General features: G+C 50.9%; 6 protein-coding genes across 6 annotated transcripts; 4 read left to right on the top strand and 2 right to left on the bottom strand.

The window, feature by feature from the left end:
- Positions 1-1680: 1680 nt before the first annotated feature.
- Positions 1681-2989, top strand: LTR84_011210 (uncharacterized protein; the record flags this gene model as incomplete). The annotated part of the gene is made up of 2 exons (XM_064854743.1): positions 1681-1686; positions 1754-2989. 2 exons carry the CDS (start codon positions 1681-1683, stop codon positions 2987-2989), a joined length of 1242 nt encoding a protein of 413 aa, XP_064709469.1.
- Positions 2990-3591: 602 nt separating this feature from the next.
- Positions 3592-4392, bottom strand: LTR84_011209 (uncharacterized protein; the record flags this gene model as incomplete). The annotated part of the gene is made up of 1 exon (XM_064854742.1): positions 3592-4392. One exon carries the CDS (start codon positions 4390-4392, stop codon positions 3592-3594), a length of 801 nt encoding a protein of 266 aa, XP_064709468.1.
- A 3340-nt stretch (positions 4393-7732) lies between these two features.
- Positions 7733-11660, top strand: LTR84_011208 (uncharacterized protein; the record flags this gene model as incomplete). Its single annotated transcript, XM_064854741.1, has 2 exons — positions 7733-10646; positions 10699-11660. The coding sequence occupies 2 exons, from the start codon at positions 7733-7735 to the stop codon at positions 11658-11660; spliced, it is 3876 nt and encodes a 1291-aa protein (XP_064709467.1).
- A 2320-nt stretch (positions 11661-13980) lies between these two features.
- Positions 13981-14517, top strand: LTR84_011207 (uncharacterized protein; the record flags this gene model as incomplete). The annotated part of the gene is made up of 1 exon (XM_064854740.1): positions 13981-14517. The coding sequence occupies one exon, from the start codon at positions 13981-13983 to the stop codon at positions 14515-14517; it is 537 nt and encodes a 178-aa protein (XP_064709466.1).
- A 505-nt stretch (positions 14518-15022) lies between these two features.
- Positions 15023-15849, bottom strand: LTR84_011206 (uncharacterized protein; the record flags this gene model as incomplete). Its single annotated transcript, XM_064854739.1, has 3 exons — positions 15023-15439; positions 15564-15691; positions 15822-15849. 3 exons carry the CDS (start codon positions 15847-15849, stop codon positions 15023-15025), a joined length of 573 nt encoding a protein of 190 aa, XP_064709465.1.
- Positions 15850-18211: 2362 nt separating this feature from the next.
- LTR84_011205 (uncharacterized protein) lies at positions 18212-18907 on the top strand (the record flags this gene model as incomplete). The annotated part of the gene is made up of 1 exon (XM_064854738.1): positions 18212-18907. The coding sequence occupies one exon, from the start codon at positions 18212-18214 to the stop codon at positions 18905-18907; it is 696 nt and encodes a 231-aa protein (XP_064709464.1).
- Positions 18908-19275: the final 368 nt, after the last annotated feature.

Here is a 19275-nt window from a genome sequence, read left to right as displayed (position 1 = left end):
GACAGAGATGATTTACTGGAGGTCGATTACATGAGAACACAAGAAGATCTCTCGGGAAAGCATTTTCACTGTACACAGCGGGAGACGCCTGTCTTTCAATCCTGGATATTTTTACTCCTTTAGCTCTACTGACTTCTGAGCGTACTGGAAGATCTCTTTCCATCACTGTACCTCATGGCAGGTCTCATCAAAGAAGACGTCCCTTCTCTCGAGCCTGGAGAGCCTTTTCAGCATCCTAATTCGTTGGCCTGGCCTGACGCACCACTGGCAGATGACGAAATTGAGATACAATCACGTACACTACACCTGGAATTAACTCTATATCGGATAATGATTCCCGATCAATATTATTGACGGATGTTCAACCTATCCACAATTCAGGCACGGGGTTCTTGTTGATCACCTAGTGGATGAAAACATGGCGAGTGGTTCGCTGTCTATCTATATAGCTTGAAGCTCCTTGTGGCTCTCCCGTCCCATGATATTCACAATCATCGCACACAAACTCAAGCTACTGACAATAGACAATAAATCTTTCGTGTTCCTTACCAATTCCACTGCATCCCAAGCATGAAATGCGGGGCTGTCTGAGCTGTCAATCACACATTGCAATAGCTCCCAAGATTCCCCACAAATTCCATGGTGTACAAGTAACTTCGATCGAACCTAAGTTGACAGAGTTGACCTGTGCGTGTCACTCCCATCATGAAGATCGATTCTTTATGGGTACGGTGAACACTGCACGTCAAGTTCAGACCGTTATACGTCCATGACACTCAATGTCCACAAGGCTTGAGCTTGGAAGTTGTCTGCTATGACGTCTTTATGGAGGACAGGTTAGGCCTCCCGAATTAGAGTCTTTCAGGGACTCAATCATCCAACCAAAGCCCACAGAGGAGCGGCTAGGCATGGACTAACAGCCCCAGATGCCTTTCTTTTGCTTTTCGGCCTCCGTGCGCTTCTCTCTGGGGCCAGAAATTCAGATGTCAGCCGTTGAACTGGAGTAACTGGAACCTGAAGTGGTAAATATCGAGGTAATCACGTGTGGATAGTCAGGTCACCACTGGTGGATTCTGGAGGGGTTCCCCAGCCTCTACCAGTCCGAGTAGATTCACGTTTCGAGGCGGCTTGTGTCTCACCCACTGGCACTGGCACAAAGCTCGAGTAAGCACCGATGTGAACTTCTACCCGAAGCTGAAGCAGCTGAGCACCATCTCTACTACTTGCACACTAATCGCTTCTCACGTTTGGTTGCAACTTCCTTTTATATTGGTTTCCAGTCTCGTTCTCATCACCGACTTCCAAAGTCTCGTCGTTGCGAACCCAAGATCCTCCAGCCCACATATTCAACAAGGCAGCCCAGCCCGTCTGTCCTCGACAGCTGCACTTAGGTCACAGCTCTCTACATCCCAAACGTCGAAGCTTGCCGTCCTCGACAATTCTATACTAGCTTCACCAGAACAGACGAGTCATTCGATCCAAGATGGGGGATTTGGTGAGCACACCCGCTTCGACAACCACCATGTTTCAAACTGACCCAGACTCAGCGACAACAAGAATCATACCAAAACAGCAATGGTGAATTTGTGAGAAAAGATAGCACATTTCGCAGTTTCATATCAAAAGAGCCGGGGGCCAAGTTTGCTCCCGAGAAGGACCGATATGCTCTCTACGCCAACTATGGCTGTCCTTGGGTAAGGCTTCACTCACGCTCACCACGCTACGGGACGAGTAGCTGACCTCTCTTGTGTAGGCTCACCGAACCATCCTCACCCGCGCCCTCAAATCCTTGGAGCCTGTTATCCAACTGATCCTCACCGATGTCGAACTCACCGACAACGGCTGGCTCTTCACTGGACGAAACGGCTCCCTTCGAGCCGAACCTCTCTATGGTTTCACAAACCATCGTCAGCTTTATGAAAAGGCGGATCCCAATTATACTGGGCGCTACACTGTCCCCGTGCTGTGGGACAAGAAGCTACATACCATTGTGAACAATGAATCGAGCGAAATCATCCGCATCCTGTATGACTCGTTTGACGATTTCCTCGAGCCAGATCAGCGTGAGGTCAACAAGCCAGGAAAGGGTCTCTACCCACCACATCTTCGCAAGGAGATCGATGCAATGAACGACTGGGTCTATAGCGATTTGAACAATGGCGTCTACAAGGCTGGCTTTGCAAAGACACAAGATGCCTATGATGCTGCCGTGTACCCTGTCTTCAAGGCTCTGGACAGGTTGGAGGCCCATCTGACCGACAGGACCCACCAACCATATCTCTTTGGCGGGCAGATCACAGAAGCAGATATCAGACTGTACCCAACCCTGGCCCGGTTTGATGTGGCATACCACAACATCTTTAATTGCAACCTGAAAACAATCCGCCACGATTACCCGCACTTGTCCAAGTGGTTACGAAACTTGTATTGGGATGAGTCCGACCGTACCAATGGTGGAGCTTTCAAGAAATCCACCTTCTTCGAGATCTACAAGTACGGCTATTTGAGGGCAAGAGCACGCGCGATCTTCGGCACGAGTGATGTGCCTCTGATCGTCCCACGCGGTCCAGTCCCGGACATCCTACCCCTAACGGACGAGGAGGAAGCTGAGCTGATCAGTGTCACCACCAGGAAGCTCAACGGGCTCACACTCGACAGTTCTGCAGTCGGAAGCCCGACCAGCAACAATCCCTTCTCGGCTGCAGCAGGGGGTGGCATGGGAGCCCTGTTCGGCGCCGACGTGGACTCGCCAGCGGACGAGAATGGATCGGTCACGACCGGATTCGGCTCGACGGTTGGGTCCCCGTCCTCGAAGGGACGCATTGAAGAGGAGGACCCGGAGACTGGCTTCGATGAGAACGGAGAATTCCATCCCAAGCGTATGATCAAGCGGAGAACCACCTACAGCGATGCCAATGCCAAGTGGTACAAGGCCGCAAAGAAGGCCGAGAAGAAGGCTGGAGCACCACCCATCCACCTCGCTTTGTAGGGGGCTTCGGCCTCGGGACGGATGTTTCGTCTCTCTACCTCTCTCAGCTTCTCTGGCGGGACTGGCGCTTTGGCGCAGGCATGATGGCCCACGCCGGATGATCTCAGAAATGGCAATTTTGGCGAGCACAAGGACGGTGATATTGGCACCGTCTTCGTCGGCGTAGCAAATGAACGACTAGTTAGTTGGATACTGAGCGTTTCTGCTGGACTATCACGTAGGGAAACCAAAAGAATGATGATGAATTCCTTGATCAGACACCGGAAAGTCTTGAAGGTGCAGGAAAGTCTTGAAGGTGCGCATGTTTGTTTTACCCCCTTCAGTCGACTACCAGCGTGTCATTTGTAAGAATCCAGTAGTATTTAGTCTCCGATTCGATATATCAAAATAGCAGTCCAGCATGCATGACACTGTCCCTCGTGTAAGCCCGGAGCAAGCCATCGCCTGTTCGGTGCTGTAGCATAGTAGAATAGGATTCATTTCGACTAGATGTGGATAGAGAGAGAGAGAGAGAGAGAGAGAGAGAGAGAGAGAGAGAGAGAGAGAGAGCCAAAAGTGACCCATGAGCCTCGTCTCCAACTATTCAGCAGTAGGCAGGGAACTCATCGCAGGTTGAAGACGCGAGCGATCTCTAAAAAGCCTCCATCCCCTTGATCCAAATCAATCCAGAGGTCTACCCAACCCTCATCGCGGGCCTTCTGGACCTCCTCCTTGGACCAACCCTCCTCCTGCAATCGATCGATGTAGATGGCCTGGTAGCCCACGGCCTTTGCGGCCTTCAAGTCGCCGAGGTGCGCCGCCACCAGCGCACATTGACCCGGCTCGAGACCCAGTTTCTTGGCCGCGCCGAGATAGACGCTCGGATGCGGCTTGTACGCTTCGAACTCCTCGGCGCTGATGATGTGTTTGTAGGGGAGGGAGCCATGGGCGGCGAGGTCGGACAACAGGCTCGTGTTGCCGTTGCTGAGCGTGGCGGTCTCGAATTTCTGGTTCAGGATGCCCAGTCCCTGTGCGGAGTCCGGCCACGGGTCGAGGAAGTGCCAGATCAGCGAGATCTTCTGGATCTCGTCGTCGGTCCAGAGGCCGGTCAGGGCGTGGTCGGTCAGGATGTTGTTCAGGGCTTCGACGTGGTGTTGGTCGACGGTCTTGAATGTGCCCCCGGACTTGTTGGAGGGGTCGTAGTTGCGCACAAAGTCGTAGTATGTCTGGCGCCATTCCGCGGCGATGGACGCCCAGGATGTGCTGGCGGCGCTGGTGCGCACGGTGGAGGGAAGTGATCGGGCGGTCGAGTTGAGGGCCTCGGAGGCGGAGATAGTAAGGTGTTTCGTGACGGTGGAGCGCCAGTCTACCACCGTCCCGAACACGTCGGTCAAGAGGGCTTTGGGAGGATTGGTGGTCGACATGGTGAATTGGAAGTGTTGTAGACTAGTGGTTCAGTGTCGCGAAGGAGAATGCACCGAGAGACAAGACACGATGAAGAAAAACAAACTTAACTGATGACGACGATGCGTGGTGACTTTGTAATACAGACAGAGTCGACGTCGGGCTGCCAGTGACTCATAAGATGGAATTATTGCACCACGGTCGACCGCTTTAATTCGTGTTGTTCAAGGGACTTGGAGATGCAGTGGTGGAAGTTCAACATGACGATTCAGATGAGGGGCAGGCTGGTGTTGGCTGTGAGTGCGGAGTGCTACCGAACTGGGCGCCATCTGTTGAACCGCGGCATTGGGCTCAGCTTTCCCTCGAGGCCTGAAAATTGGGGTGATTTGGTTAAGCTTAGCTACCCAACTAGTGGGCGGGAGGGAACACGGGGATGATACCGAAGAGTCAAGGCAAAAGGCACAGGAACGGGCACCGGCACCGGCGCCGGCACTGGCTGTCTCCAGGCTACCATTCTACCTGCAGTCAGTTAAAGCTTGGTCTTGGAGTTGAGGCTCCCAAAACCTGAAGCTCGAGGTCCGAGAGGCAACTACGAGTACGAGTAGACTGCGACTTGCAAAATTGCGTGCCTGCAGAAGGCCTGGGACCGTGCTTGAACCTGGTACTGGAGAACCCACCAAGCTGTCAGGCGTACATGAGCTAGGAATACCATGATCGACTCCAGTTTGATCGACAACAAGGGCATTGATTCACTTGATCGTCAGTATCGTAATCGCCAAATCAGAGGTATGTACATACAGCAATTACTTTGGTCTACTTTAGAACTGTCTGTACAGGATAACGAGTCCATATTCTGAGCTCACTTGAATCGCTGTGAAAATTCACGCGAATAATTGCCGTCTCGCATCCATCTCATGTGAGTGGAGAATTGTGCCGTCCCGTGCGCGATGCCGAAACTTGAGGCTTTCAAACACGAGGTGATTTTGACCGGTCATCAGCCATCGATTCCTCGTGGTCCTCTTTGTGAGAAAAATGGGATGTGTCAACCGTATGGTGCACGTGCATGACAGATGTCAGTAGGTGATGAGGACTGTTGATGACACCTCAAGGACCATAGAAGTGTGATGAAGCAATTCAACGTTGATGAATCAGAACATCACAACACTACAAGATAAGATAACCAGAAGAAGTGCAATCTCGACTTCGCACGTGTACTGATCGATCAAGTTTTCAACGGCGAACTTGAGGTAATAATGTGGCATACGGAGTCCTCCGAGAAAGCATACTCGTTCTCGTACCAGCTACAATGGAGGGCTCTTGGTGGTGCCATTTACCTCCCACGATCTGAACGGTATCGTGGTGGGTGATTGCAGGAAAAAGTGACTTTGACATGAAAAAGTCAGAATCAGTGAGGAAACTGTGATGGGCTCACTTTAGCCCCTATGGTGGCGTTCCAAGCAGCAACATTGAGGGGGAGATTTCTCTTTCATGGCAGCACTACGACTAAGCGAAAGTGAAGAAACGGTTTGCATGGATTCTGGTAACTGGGATGTTCGTAGAAGAGTGGGAACAGTTCATGCTTCATCCCGATTATCCCAGCCAAGGACAATGTTCCCTGCTGCAAATCCATCCGGCTTCAGACCTGAGAGTTCAAGGAGTTGCCCTCGATTATCGTTTGGAATTTACACATGGAGATTGTTACTACAGCCCAGTCGGCCTTGAATCCAAGACAGCATGAGGACGGGTGCACAAAATTTGAGACTGAGCTTGAGATGTGGAAAATTCACTGCATGCGATCGGACTAACTAGCTGAGAGGCATGAAGCTAAGGTTGAATGTAGAATAGTGTTGCTGGTGGGAAGGACGACCCGGGGATTAACGGGTGGGGATTATGAAACCGCCAGTGCCTGTGCTAGGCTCTTTTGCCTTGGTGATGCTCAGGTCAAGGTTGAAACCCCTCTCGGCTCGCGCCTTCCTAACAGCTAAACGTGTACCTAGCAGCCCCGCCTAAGTTGGATTCAAGAAAGGATGGGCGGTGCCTGACCCTGAACCTACAAGTACCCATTGGCCACCACTGGCATCCCAGTACGGATACGTTGCCCTGGTGCGCCCAAAGCTCTGGTTATGTGGGTACAACATGCCAACTCAAACTGAATCAGAGTTGCCGGTGAGGATGAGCACGCTGCAGCACCAGCACGAGCACGAGCACGAGCAGCCAGATCGGTTGATTTACGTGATGTGGCCTTTTCTCTCACAAACTGGTTGTCACCAAAACCAATGCCCCTCAACGTGAACATCTCACCCGATACTGTGGCGCTCTTTAGTCAAGAAATCGGTGCCGGGTCACAAGTCCAACATCAGTGACCGATAATTGTTAAATCCCGGTACCTGGTAACCCTGGTGCACACTAAGATTTCTCAACCAGTCGTGGAAATTTTGAACGTCTCCTCCTCACTTAGCCGCATCCACCGAGTCCACTCACTCTTACGGGGTGGCCCTGGGCTAACTTCAACTTGTCCTCTGATCCCTCCAGACCTGCCCCTGAACAACGATTCTCCCGCGATTGAAGCCTTAACAGCCAATGGTGCCTTGAACTTTGATGCGTCTAAGGCCGCTGCCGATCAGCCCCAAACCCAAAATTCCCACTCCATGCTTCAGAAGTTCAGAACCAGACGCGCCCCAGACGACCTCTGACTTTTGGAGCGAGGGCATGCCTCGTCAAGCAATTTAGCAAGTCAGCAGTCCTCACTGCTCAGGCTCGTACGCTGTACCAGCTACTAGTTAGCAAAGTTGAGACTTCGAGTGCTTATCCGTGCATCATCGCGACTATCACTCACTTATCCAATTCTTCTGATACCTGTTTCCTAATTCACAAGCTTCCCACTCCCTATGCACCTCCTCCGTACCTGCCTGCCATCCATCTGACAGTTCTCCTCCCATCTGACGCCCGTTTGACGCGCCTTTGCATAACGCGGGACATGCCCTTCGTTTCACTGTCTGCCGTCTCATCAACAACAATCTTCATCTGTGCTTAGAGACGACATTCGAATCACGAGAATCACGAGAATCACTCATCTCAACATCTTGTACTGGGCCGAATTAAATCTTTGGACAGTACAATGTATCTGGCTGCCGCTTGAACTACACCGTACTTCCATTCGCTACCTAGGTACTGTTCTTTCGGCGACGAGGCATGAGCATGCCATATCGTCATCATAACCGTTGAACCCTCATGGGACATCAGTCGGCTCTTTTGATGACTATGGATCCCGAATACAGCTATTCGCTACCCTCTCCAACCGACACTCCGTATCGAACCCCCTCGAGTTCCCAATCTCTTCGTTCGCGTCAATACGACGACATGTCTCCATCATCCACCTCCCCGCCCATGCCCGACGATAGGGCGAGCAAACGGAGGAGCCAGGATTCCGACAATCCTGCCCTTGATGAGACCATCTCCCCTCTGGATCCAAGAAGATTCACGCCCACTCTTCATGCCTCTCTGGTTTCGGAAATCCTGTCCTTGAGACGGGATATGGATAGCCGCACCGATGACATTGAAAAATTGGAAATGAGCCTTCATGCGGCCCAGACTCAAAATGGAGTACTTAACAATAATCTACTGCAGGCGAACAAGGAAACCCGATCGGTCAAACGACAGATGCAGCTTCTGGAAGGTGGTACGCTTTCGGCCTTGAATGAATTGGCAAAAGAACGAGACGATGCGCTACGTGATGTCTCCGATCTACGCAGACGACTTGATCAGAGTCAGGCAAAAGCAAAAAGCCAAGAAGAGCAGGCTGAGAAAACACAGGCTTTGTGGGACAAAGATAAAGACACATGGCTTGCTGAGCGCCGAGGACTTGAGACCAAAATCCACATCGCTGAAGGCCGTCTCAAAGTCGTGCTCAGTGAAGTTGCCAATGCTCACCAGGCACCTCCTGTTTCTCCAACCGAACGAAACTGTCAAAGCCGGAACAGCACCATGGAAAGTCCTAGCAAGGGTTCCATCCTTACTCGAAGAGGTCGTAGACACAGTGCTACTTCAGTCAACAGCGAGGTCCATGGTGGACGAGTGTCGGTTATGAGCTTCCACAACGGTGTCTCGACAAACCTTGCGGATGAATTGGCTTTCGATGAACTGGAGGAGGACATGGCCATCGCCCATGAAAATGACGATGGTAGACTCTCCCCTGATGCATTGCCTGAAGAACAAATTCGACCCGCCTCAAGCTTATCCCTCAAGGCTCGAAAGATTCTTGGACTTCCCCTGGATTTCGGGGATGTGGAACGAAATACCAGCCCGGAACATGACACCCTCAACACCAGCTCATTGCTTGATGGCATTCGACGTCGCATCAGTATCAAGTATGTCGACACAGCCATTCAATTCTCACCCCCACCCTCCCCATGGCCAATCATGGAATCACCAGCGAAAGCAACCTTGCATCGACCGGCCGAGATTCAGACTTCCGCTGTCAAACAAATCAACTCCAACCAGAGTCCAGTGAGCCCTGTAGAGAGTATTGAGTTCCCTTGGACAATACAGAAACCAGTCATGGTATCTTCATCTTGTCAAACTGTGGAGGCGCTGCCTAGTCCACCACTTACACCCGAGAAGCGTGATGCTGTCCTTCCTACTATACCAGAAAGTACTCTAGAAAGAATAGAGACTGCCACCACGGGAACACAAACAGAGCCTATGTCAGTGCCAATTCCTGTCGACCACGGTCACAAACATACGTCCAGCGAAGAAACCTTGGATTTGAAAATCCCCCTCATTGCAATTATTCCTCCTGGATCAAGACCTGCGACCCCTGAAACCAACGTCGTGTTACCACCGAGAACCAAAAATGCGGGTACCCAGGTGTCTGTCCAGTCTCTCGCTGGATACTCATCAACATCAATGCAGACTGAAGAAATTCGAGTCGACAAAAGATCAATCGTACCACCATCCGAAATGCCACCAGCTCCTCTGTCCACCCACTTCAGACCGCCCATCTCATCGAGAGCACTACCACCCCCAATTTCCAGAAGTCGAACGCCCCCTATTGCGCCCATGTTGCCATCCAGACGCTCCGTACCAGGACCGTCTAAAGCACCACCCATGAATGACAATGGGCCTCTCACAAGAGATCTGGGTTCGAATATGCCACGCCCCATACGTTCCAGTAGTCTCTTCGCCGGTTTTGATGACGATAACGAAAATCGCGATGATCTTTTTGGCGAGGACAGTTTTCATGACGATGACATTTTCAGTCGGCCCACCGCAAAGTTTACCCTCAAATCAGGCAGAATGGTCTCTCAAGACCCTCTTTTGGAGGATGTCGATGAACAAGCTGCAGCCACTGCTGGAGAAGCCGTGGCCTTGGAGAATCTTCGTCTTTCTGAAGATAGCCTACCACCTGAGATGAAGGCCATTTTGTTCCAAGCCCGAATCAATCCCCGCAATACAACTCAACGTCAAGGCCCTCCTTCGCAGAAACTAAAGAAAGTGCCTTCATTGAGATCAAACAACATGAGACGCGCCGCAATGATATCGAATGGAGCAGCCGCACATCAGTCTTCACACTCGCAATCCACGACTGCCTCTTTCGACAGTAATAATCCTCCACCTTTCCCCGTACCATTGAGGTACAGCTCTGCAAGGATTGGAAAGTCGATCAGTGAAGGCGGGCGCAGCTCTCCCGGAAGCAGTAATGCTTCGCCAACCAAACGCCCGAAGCACAAGACGATGAAACCATTGTTGAGAAAAGCAAGATCTGGCCCCGCTATTTCACCTCACTCACAAGCACGTCGTGCGCGTAGTCGATCTCCTCCAGTTGATCCAAGAGTGTCCATTGTCCCGGAGATGCCCAGCTTTCAAATGCCAACAACTATGCCCGCACCGTTCTTAGCTGAACCCTACAGTAACCCGCGAGAAGCAAGTGCTCCCCGACCATCCATCGCAACTGGTCCAAGCCGACGAGGTACTCATACCAAAACGAATTCCGATGCAGTCTCAATGCACCAAACCTCCGTCGTGGACTCCATTGCACAAACCATGGTTGGCGAATGGATGTACAAGTATGTCAGAAGGCGCAAATCATTTGGAGTCACTGACAAAGCCGATTGGGATGCCAACAAGAGTGTGGAGGAGATTTCGCAAAGCGTTACAAACAATGGGGTCCGGCATAAGAGGTGGGTTTGGCTTGCACCATATGAACGAGCGGTTATGTGGTCCAGCAAGCAACCAACCTCGGGAACTGCGCTGATGGGCAAAAGTGGTCGGAAATGTGAGTATCGGAACGCCTTAGAATTGTGATATTATCTAATCTATTTTTTTAGTGACGATCAAATCCGTCCTCGATGTCAAAGACGACAACCCCATGCCGAAGGGTTCATTGATTGGACCACATTTCAACCGTTCGATCTTGATTCTGACACCTCAGCGAGCACTTAAATTCTCTGCAACTTCTCAAGAGCGACATTATGTTTGGCTGACTGCTCTCTCGTTCCTCTCACATTCTCCGCTCAGTGTCAATGAGCTGACGGCAGTCCCTCCTCCACCACCGCTACCTGAGCATGAGATTTTGCAACCTCCGCCTCCATCCCTTGCTGGCTCCCTTAGGCGAAGACCGATCCGAGATTCGATTCGAGTTGCAAAGAATGCTGTTAGAACAGGCACTTCGAATGGCCAAAGATCATTTACAACCGACGGATCCCTCCCAGTCCACGATTTTCGACCACAATCGCGCGACTTCTACGATCCAATGACCGATCCCGCACTTCCACCCACCATTCCTCGTCATTCGAGAAAAAGAAGCAACACCGCTCCAAGAGCACCACCAAGTTCCTTCAAAACTTTCTCGACCAAGGACGCTACACCTAGCCTCCCAGGTCCAGGTTCTACATATTCGCATAGCATTCAATCAACGGCAGTGTACTCCTCTGATCGAGGACTATACACTCCGAGCTTAGGAATGCAAAGCCTTGTCAGCAGTCGCCGTGGAAGCGAGGCAAGTGCTTCTGGGAGACCACCACTCCCAACCATACTCGTCGATCCCAACCAAGCATCAACTATGAGAATGGATGCATTTATTGAGGGAAAGGTTTCGACGTCGTCGAGTCGACCTTCCTTCAATCTCTTACGAGGGCAAACTCGCAAGAAGGACATGTCCTATTGGGGCATCGAGCAAGGAAGGGATAGTATCAGTCCCGTGGACTCGCTGCTTCATAGTGAAATGATGGCAGCAAGCTCTTCAACTCGGGGCAGTAACGAATCCCGAGATCCCTGGCGCGGTTTCTAAATACGGAATGGGATGATCATTCCCACACATCACCACAATCTGGATTTTGAACTAAAATAAAGACTGGTGACTCTTAGTCATAATGTTTATGGAGTTAAGATTGCTGAACAAAATCGGCACGCGTTAACAGGACGACAGAACGAAAACAGAACTGATGATGCAGTAACCACGATTGTTTTGCCCGTCGTTCTTGCGAGTTTGTCGAATTAACACTTCTGGGTGCTCTTCACACCCCGGTGGTACTCATAGGAGTTTCACACAATTATCTTTCTTTTGGTGTGGATACTAGTGATGGGCCAAAGACAGGATTGGAGAATGGGCGCAAGCCCTCTTACTGGACGATGAGGATCTCTCTTTATCTGCATTGTCCTTCTATGTTTCGATGTATATCTAAGCGGCGTCACATACCCCATTTGCTTGTTTCTGAACCATCTTTACTGGTTTTGGTGCGGCGTTCAAGCCTCTGCTTCACATTTGAGCCAAAAAATTCAATTCTCATGATCTGTTCTCCGCAAAGAATCAATTTCACGTTATCTCCGATTTCTAAGAAAAGATATTTCTTGCTCCTAGTCGATCCTACTGAGCACCTAGGTTCGATGTACTTTAATTTGATCTACACCAAGAAAGACGAGAGAGGCTGTTTAGACTTGAAGAGCCATGCCGCTAGCGGTTAGCGGCAGCCTCGCCAGCGTTCCATATATAGCAACCGCCCAAATTGCTCCCGGGGAACCTTGATACCGGTGCGCCGATGTCATTCTGTCGAAGACAGGTTCATGGTGAGACATTGTTTCCTCTTCACCAAACCACATGAGGTCGACGACTATCTACATCCGGCAACGCGCTTGCCTCTATGAGAAAGTGGAACGCCCTATTAATGGGCATGGAAGACGTGTATTACTGTAGGTTCGTGCATCACCTCTTGGCTTGTCGTCAACCGCTACTGCTCGTATGTGCTTGCCGGCGAGCGTGCGGGTAGTGGGTGCGTTGTTTGTCAGCGGTTTCAGATGTCGTCGTCTCCTGCAGTGGTGTATAGAAATTATGATAATATACCTAGCCGAGATGGACAGTGATCCGTTATTCGCATTCATGTCCTCCGGACGTGGTGGCTGCACCTCAAAGACTGCATACCTCGACGAGTCCTACAGAGAGAAACTCGGGTATGCATTCCTTATCGTCAAAGGCGAGGCAGAGGAAGGTGCTGCGGAGACCTTCCTTTCTCGTGGATACTGTATAGTGGCGGACCATGCTTTGTGAACCGATCATCCGGCCATAGGAAAGCTGCCATTCATTCCCTTTTCATTGTTACAACCCAGCGGGTCAATGTCGGCCATATTGTGTTTCGCAGTAGTAGTGGGGACCACAAATCTCCACGAGGCTACCATTATTCACAGTCGCAGGTTCTACCTCGGTTGTCAGGCTCGTCAAGCTCCATGGAAGCAACGAGTTTCGTCTCCTCATGTAGGCAGGTAGGCAGATGACCAATCAATTCTCATTCCGTAGGCTTCTTCCGAATACATCCATCGGCGAAACACTCCATAGATCTCCATGTCCCATACTACTGTATGTACTCCCTAGTAGACCTGTGGTCGGACTCGGCATCGCGTCGCTTGGTCCGTACAAGTAGCGAAGCAACCTTGGCTAAAGGTTAGCTACGTGTGAAATTTCAGAAAGGGGAAAGTCCGACTATGGCCTAGGAAAGCGCCATAGCTGGCATATCTATTCTTGGACACACTTTGGTCTCTGGAGCTAATAGTGTGGCATTGTGCGGTATGGTGGCCTTCGCTTGATTAGACCCTCGATCTGAGCAGCCTCCCTCCTGCGAGTGCCGCCCACCAGTGGATGAGCGCTCCTAGAGAGAGGCCCATGGATTCGTGGTGTGCGAGTTGCCATCCGTTCTGGGTCCTGGTCACCTGCTCAACTTCACACTATGGTATGATTGCCATGTCTCAGACAGCGTTGACAATGACGAGTCCCACTCCCCGCTCGACGTGGACCATTCGTTGGGAACCACCATTTTGCCTTGGCAAGACAGAAGGATGCAACTGTAGTAGTTGTTGTTGTTGCTGGCGTTAGTATAGAATATTATCTTGTATGCTTTGTTAGTTGGTAAGGAGTATAAAGGGTGAGGATCGGCGCGGCTGAGATGGCATTCCTCTCCTCATGCGATATTTCAACGCCTCTCGCTTTAACCATTCACAGGATACAACATCGTACACTCGTTTGACTTAGAAAACAACATCAGTAGTATATGCACCATCAGCCTCACCTCCACAACACCATATAGCCTCGAACCCGAGAATCCGAAACCCAAACAGCGAAGATGTCAGCCATGAAGAGCCTCCTACTTCTCCTTCCAATTCTCCGCCTCGGCGCCGCACAGCAACCCAGCGTCAGTGGAGTGGTAGCCACATCGACCGTGACCGCCACCCCTGTTGTCGTCAACGGCGACAGCACCGGCGTGGCCACCGCAACCATTGAGCCGTCCAACTCTGCCATCAGCGTCTTCAGTGGCAGCGGCGCCGGGGGCACAGCCGCTGCACCCACAACCACCATCGACTTCTCGGTGATCTCAGAGAACGGCACCGTCATCACCCTCACCTTCACCGGGTCCGTCGATCCTTCCGTCAACAGCACTGTCTACGTCACCGGTGCGGGTAATGCCACCACCACCACCGCCTCGTCCAAGGGCTCTGGCACCGCGGTCAATGCTGGTACTACCACTTCAAGCCGCTCTGGGACCGCTTCCACCACGGGCACTGGCCCGGCGCAGTTCACCAATGCTGCTCCAACTGCTGACGTCCAGTTCGGACTCGGCCTCTTGGGCTTCGCTGGGGCTGCTGTCGCTCTTGGTCTGTAGAGGAGGGAAACAGGGGTGAGGAGGAAGGAAGTAGGGCAATAATGAAGAAAGTTGAGGGGCGGGAACGGAGAAAGAGATACATGGCGAGGGCAGGGAGATTTTGCAGCCAGCAGTTCCCAGCGAAAGAACTGGGGTTGTTCTTTCTTGGGAAAACTTGAGGGGTCGAGGTGTTCAATTCGAATTTTCAGAACGCGCCCACGAGAAATGTGAATAGATTTGTTAGACACTGTTTGGTCTAGGTAACAACAATTGCTTTGCGGGAGTCCATGCCAAAACATTGCTTGTACCTTACCTTCAGTGATTCACATCCTCTCGAGAGCGTTGAATTCTGACCTTGTTTTATATGCCCTTCTTGTTGATCACCCATGCTACCCAAATCTATCCCTTAGACAATATGAGGCGTTATAGCAAGTGCATCGGAGAGCCTTGTTCTTCTTAAGGGGCAGACCAAGGAATGAGGCTCCTGCGTCTCAGATCACCGATGCCCAGCAAGACTATCACCATCTTATAGTTCGTCAGCAACTGGGGCGGCGACTTTGAAGAAGACCGAGAGCAGCGACCAGATCCCGCTTGCGCCCTTTGCAGCACCTTTGACGACATCTCCGGCTACCTCTGCAGCCAGATCCTCCTCACTCTCTTCGCCGGGGATACATGTCCGACTACCTTCAGCATCATCGGCTCTCGCACGCCGGCATCCTGGAGGGCATCTTCCTGAGTTATCATACTGCCAGCGGAACAGTGGATCAGTCTCAGCCGCGAGAATATCAGGAACGATGCGGGTCTCAGTCGGGAGACTCGAGGTGTGTTCGAAGAGCTCGGATGAGGATAGTGTCAATTGAGGCCACCCCTGGCTTGTCAACGTCTTGCCCGATGTGCCATAGACGTAGTCCTTGAATCCTGCCCAACGCATTGCTGTGGCGCACTAGCACCATGCAGTCTTAGTATACCTTGTCTTGATGAACACGCACAAGACACCGAGGTCTTTCAAAATCAATGGGAAGCTGCTTCTCCAGATCCACAAGGCAGTTAAATGAGGCTTGACTTACCATGGGACATGCTTCAGCAGTGGTGTAGAGGCTCAAGTCCTGGAAAGCTTTGAGAGCCTCAGGTCCTTTGAGATTATATGGCTCAGATGTCAGAATTTCGGAGCAATTGTTGATGGCGGCCGTTTCGCCTATATAAGCGTGATGTCAATACAGGTTCTTCGTCCGGCAGTTCTTTTTCGAGAGCAAGGCCAAGATATCAGGAAAAACAAAAGGCTGAATATCAAAACTGTTCGTCCACGCAAAGATTGCTGTCCTTACCATGGAGTGTGGGATTGCCAAAACGCATGATGGAATTGACACCCAAACATATCAACTCGCCATGTTCCGAGTTTCTGACATCAGTGTGATTTACAATGGCAGCACCAAACGCTTCGAAAGTACAAGGAGTGCCATTGATTTCGGACAAGGCATCAATTGCTCGTCGCATCCAATGCTCCCGAGTAGCGATAGGGATTGGGTCATCTGAAGAACAAGACGCAAGAATAGGAATCACCAAGCAGGTGGTCAATGACTTGATCGAGATATGCATAGCTGATTGGTCTAAGAAGCGAATAGAGAAACAGAACAGTGACTGGGATGGGACGGGATGGTGTAATCAGGGACTTGAAGGGATGATCAGGAACCAAAACACTGTGAATAACAATTCAAGTTGAGACTACGTCATACTTACTATCAAGCGCCGACTTGTCTTGGCACGACACGTCAGACGCGTCGAGCAGACAAAGCCGACTCAACATACGAGTACTACTTAGATGTTTCTATCCGGCTAGCATAGGTAATCGTGCAATCAATGATGGGCTATGTACTTTGATACTGAGTCCAGCAATATACTCAAATAAGTCCATCATCATCCTCATCATCATCATCAATGTGCCACTAGGGAGGGTACCACACTCAATAGACACGTTAGTGATGAAGATATTCAGCCGCTCCTCAAGGCTACAATCGACTCGTTGTAGGTCCGTTTTTGATTACACCGCCTTGGTCAAGGAAGGAGCAACAAGGCTCAACATTCTCGTGAAAAGGCTGAGGGACTAGGGATCGTCCTTTGGATTGTACTTGCGTGGTGGTTACTTTAAGCCGGGTGTCCTTTCTGTGGCTTTCGACTATCGCAGCGAGAGTGGCTCCAGGCTTAAATCCATGACAGGACAGTCAACAAACGCCACGTCCTTCCGAACCTTGACAGAATGGCCGTGGCGTGCAACCACTTCATTGACTGTTTGCACAGATGATTCGGACTCAGTAGCTCTAAAGAAAATCACTATCGAGAAAGGACAGCCAACGACTTCGGCAGCACTCGCGTACATTAGGTATGCACCCCGCGCCACATGTGTTTCTAATCATCGTCGGGCGCAAGATCAGTCAACTACTCGTACGATCGAAAGGATTTGCCCTGAGTACTATCCTGCACTGTCGGAAGATGGGATGGACACTGGATTTGCCCACCATGTCTCAAGGTCCAGAAGAGAGTCTGCTCACCTAGATACGTGGTTCCTTCGACTTCATATTAGGTGTTAGGCCTTAGGCCGGCCCAAGCCATACAAAGGTGTTCAGTGACGCTTCTGTATATACGAATGTTGCCAGCTGAATCCATCCGAAAGGGTGGTCTGTGTCGTATCCGGCAGCTGCCACTGGTGACGGCACGGGTGCACCCCTTTATTGGACCTGTCACACCTGTGTCAAGGTCTCCTCTGATTCGGGTCCTAATATTTGGTTAAATGACGAGTCAAGCTGGTTGTGTGCACAACAAACAGCTGATGTCGCGTAAATTTGATATTCAGTAATCTGAAGGAAAGTACAGTACCGGTCGACAGCTTCGTAGTCATAGCATTTGCTGGTGGCTGGTGCTCATAGAGGCAGAATTGTCTGCCTGCCTTACGAGAATGTGCCGAGGGGGCCGAGGGGCCCCTCGGGCTGCTGCAACCCCTAATCAGAGATTCAACTAGTGGCCACCAACACGAATCGCGGCCGCATGACATCTATCACTGAAGCCACACCAAAAGCGTACCTAATTGACCTACTTCGTAGGTGTTCCGCGGTAGATCCTAGGCACTATGGTCCACTCCATTAGGTAGGTCCAAACAGACAGATCGACGATCGTCCGGATGCGTGTATCCGTCCTGGCCACTTCAGGTAGGAAGAATTGAACACAACCGGAAATCCATCTGTCAAGGTTAAATCTTTCAATTCCAGCCACAATTTGCCGCAGCGACTCACAACCTCTCTGGCTCATCAGTCAAATATAGAACCGTGTCCCTCTAACTGGAACTCTTTCAAGGTTTATCATGATCGCATACCTCGATTGTCTCCAACTAACAAGCTAAGAGACCTTGGGAAAAGAACAAGCCGAAATCCTCTTCTCCAGGTGTTTAGCTTCAGGGCTGCTGGTCCATGGATCTTCAACTACCCTTTAATTTATGCATTTATCTACGACAACCAATTTGACTTCAGACGAAGAGAGCCACGCGAACGTTAATATACTGGTATATGATTCATCAATCTTCACCACCAGCCACCACGCACCTCACCATGCTCCCGACTAGACGACTGACAACGAGCATCTTAAGACAGGCAGTCTGTTAGATCGACAATTCTTTTCTGGCCAGGGCTCCGCTGCTTCCCTCGAATGGGCTCGGCTATCAATCGCCATGGCCTTCTCCTCATCCTCCTCAGAAGATAACTTTGGCGCGGCCCGAACATCTTTGCGAGACACAAAGTTTACTGGCATCAACAGCCCCTCAGAAGCCTCGACTCGAGGGAAGGCTCCCGAAGGCCCTCAGTTCGACATAATTTCTTGGTATCCAAAACATCAAAGCTGTCTACGGTACTTCTTGGATCATGCCCAATATGAACCCCTTGTTCAAGCATTTGCCGCATTCATTAATATATTGCTGCCCTTTCAGAGGCAGCCACATCCCGTCCTCGGCTCAGGCTCTTCTCGGAGTGGCAAGTCGAGGCATGATAAAGACCCATCGAGGCCTTCATCATCAGAGAGATCATTAGCTGCCGCCTCCGCGGTGTCATTAATCCCTTACCTGCGCCGATTAGTCGTGACTGGCATGGATGTTCCCCAGGTCTTACATGGCTTTTTCGGTGATGACTGGCGGGCGGGAATCGGACCACAGCAAGAACAGGAACGACGAAATTATCTTTTCGCCGCCAAGAGCGGTGGGTGGGCATCAGTGAAAAAGGACTACGACATGCTTCCTTTGGAAACTGTGCCCTTCATGCGACCCTTGAATGACCCCTCGGAAGTTGAGATCGAGGCGGCTGAACGCACTTGGTCTGAATGGCTTGCATTAGAGGACTGGATGGTCGGGTCTCGAGCACCGGCGGCAGACTGATTGGGTGGTGGTTTCACAGAATCGTAATGTTCAGGTTACAATGGACCACAGGATAATACCTGAGTATGATGGCTTATGTCACATGATAATGATCATATACGAATAGATAAAGCTGATGGTGGGAGATTGGTGAGCTAGCGCAAGGTGAAGGCCTTCATTCCACGGGTTTTCCGATCGGAAATAATACGTACCTCGTACTTGGAGCAAATGCCTATCCACTCCATATTTTTCTTATTCGTACAGCAAGACCCGCTAGCTTCCGCTAAGTAATCAACTCTTGACCTGGACTTTAATTTCGCGGGCCTGGGTTATCTCACTCGGTGCAGCCCGACTGTTGAGTTATGAGTGGCACTTGCAGTCCAAAGTGA

This window comes from Exophiala bonariae (assembly GCF_035927105.1).
Source record: "Exophiala bonariae strain CCFEE 5792 chromosome Unknown scaffold_5, whole genome shotgun sequence".
Lineage (NCBI taxonomy): Eukaryota > Fungi > Ascomycota > Eurotiomycetes > Chaetothyriales > Herpotrichiellaceae > Exophiala > Exophiala bonariae.
The sequence above is the reverse complement of the archived record's forward strand: the minus strand, read 5'-3'. Positions and strand labels throughout refer to the sequence as shown.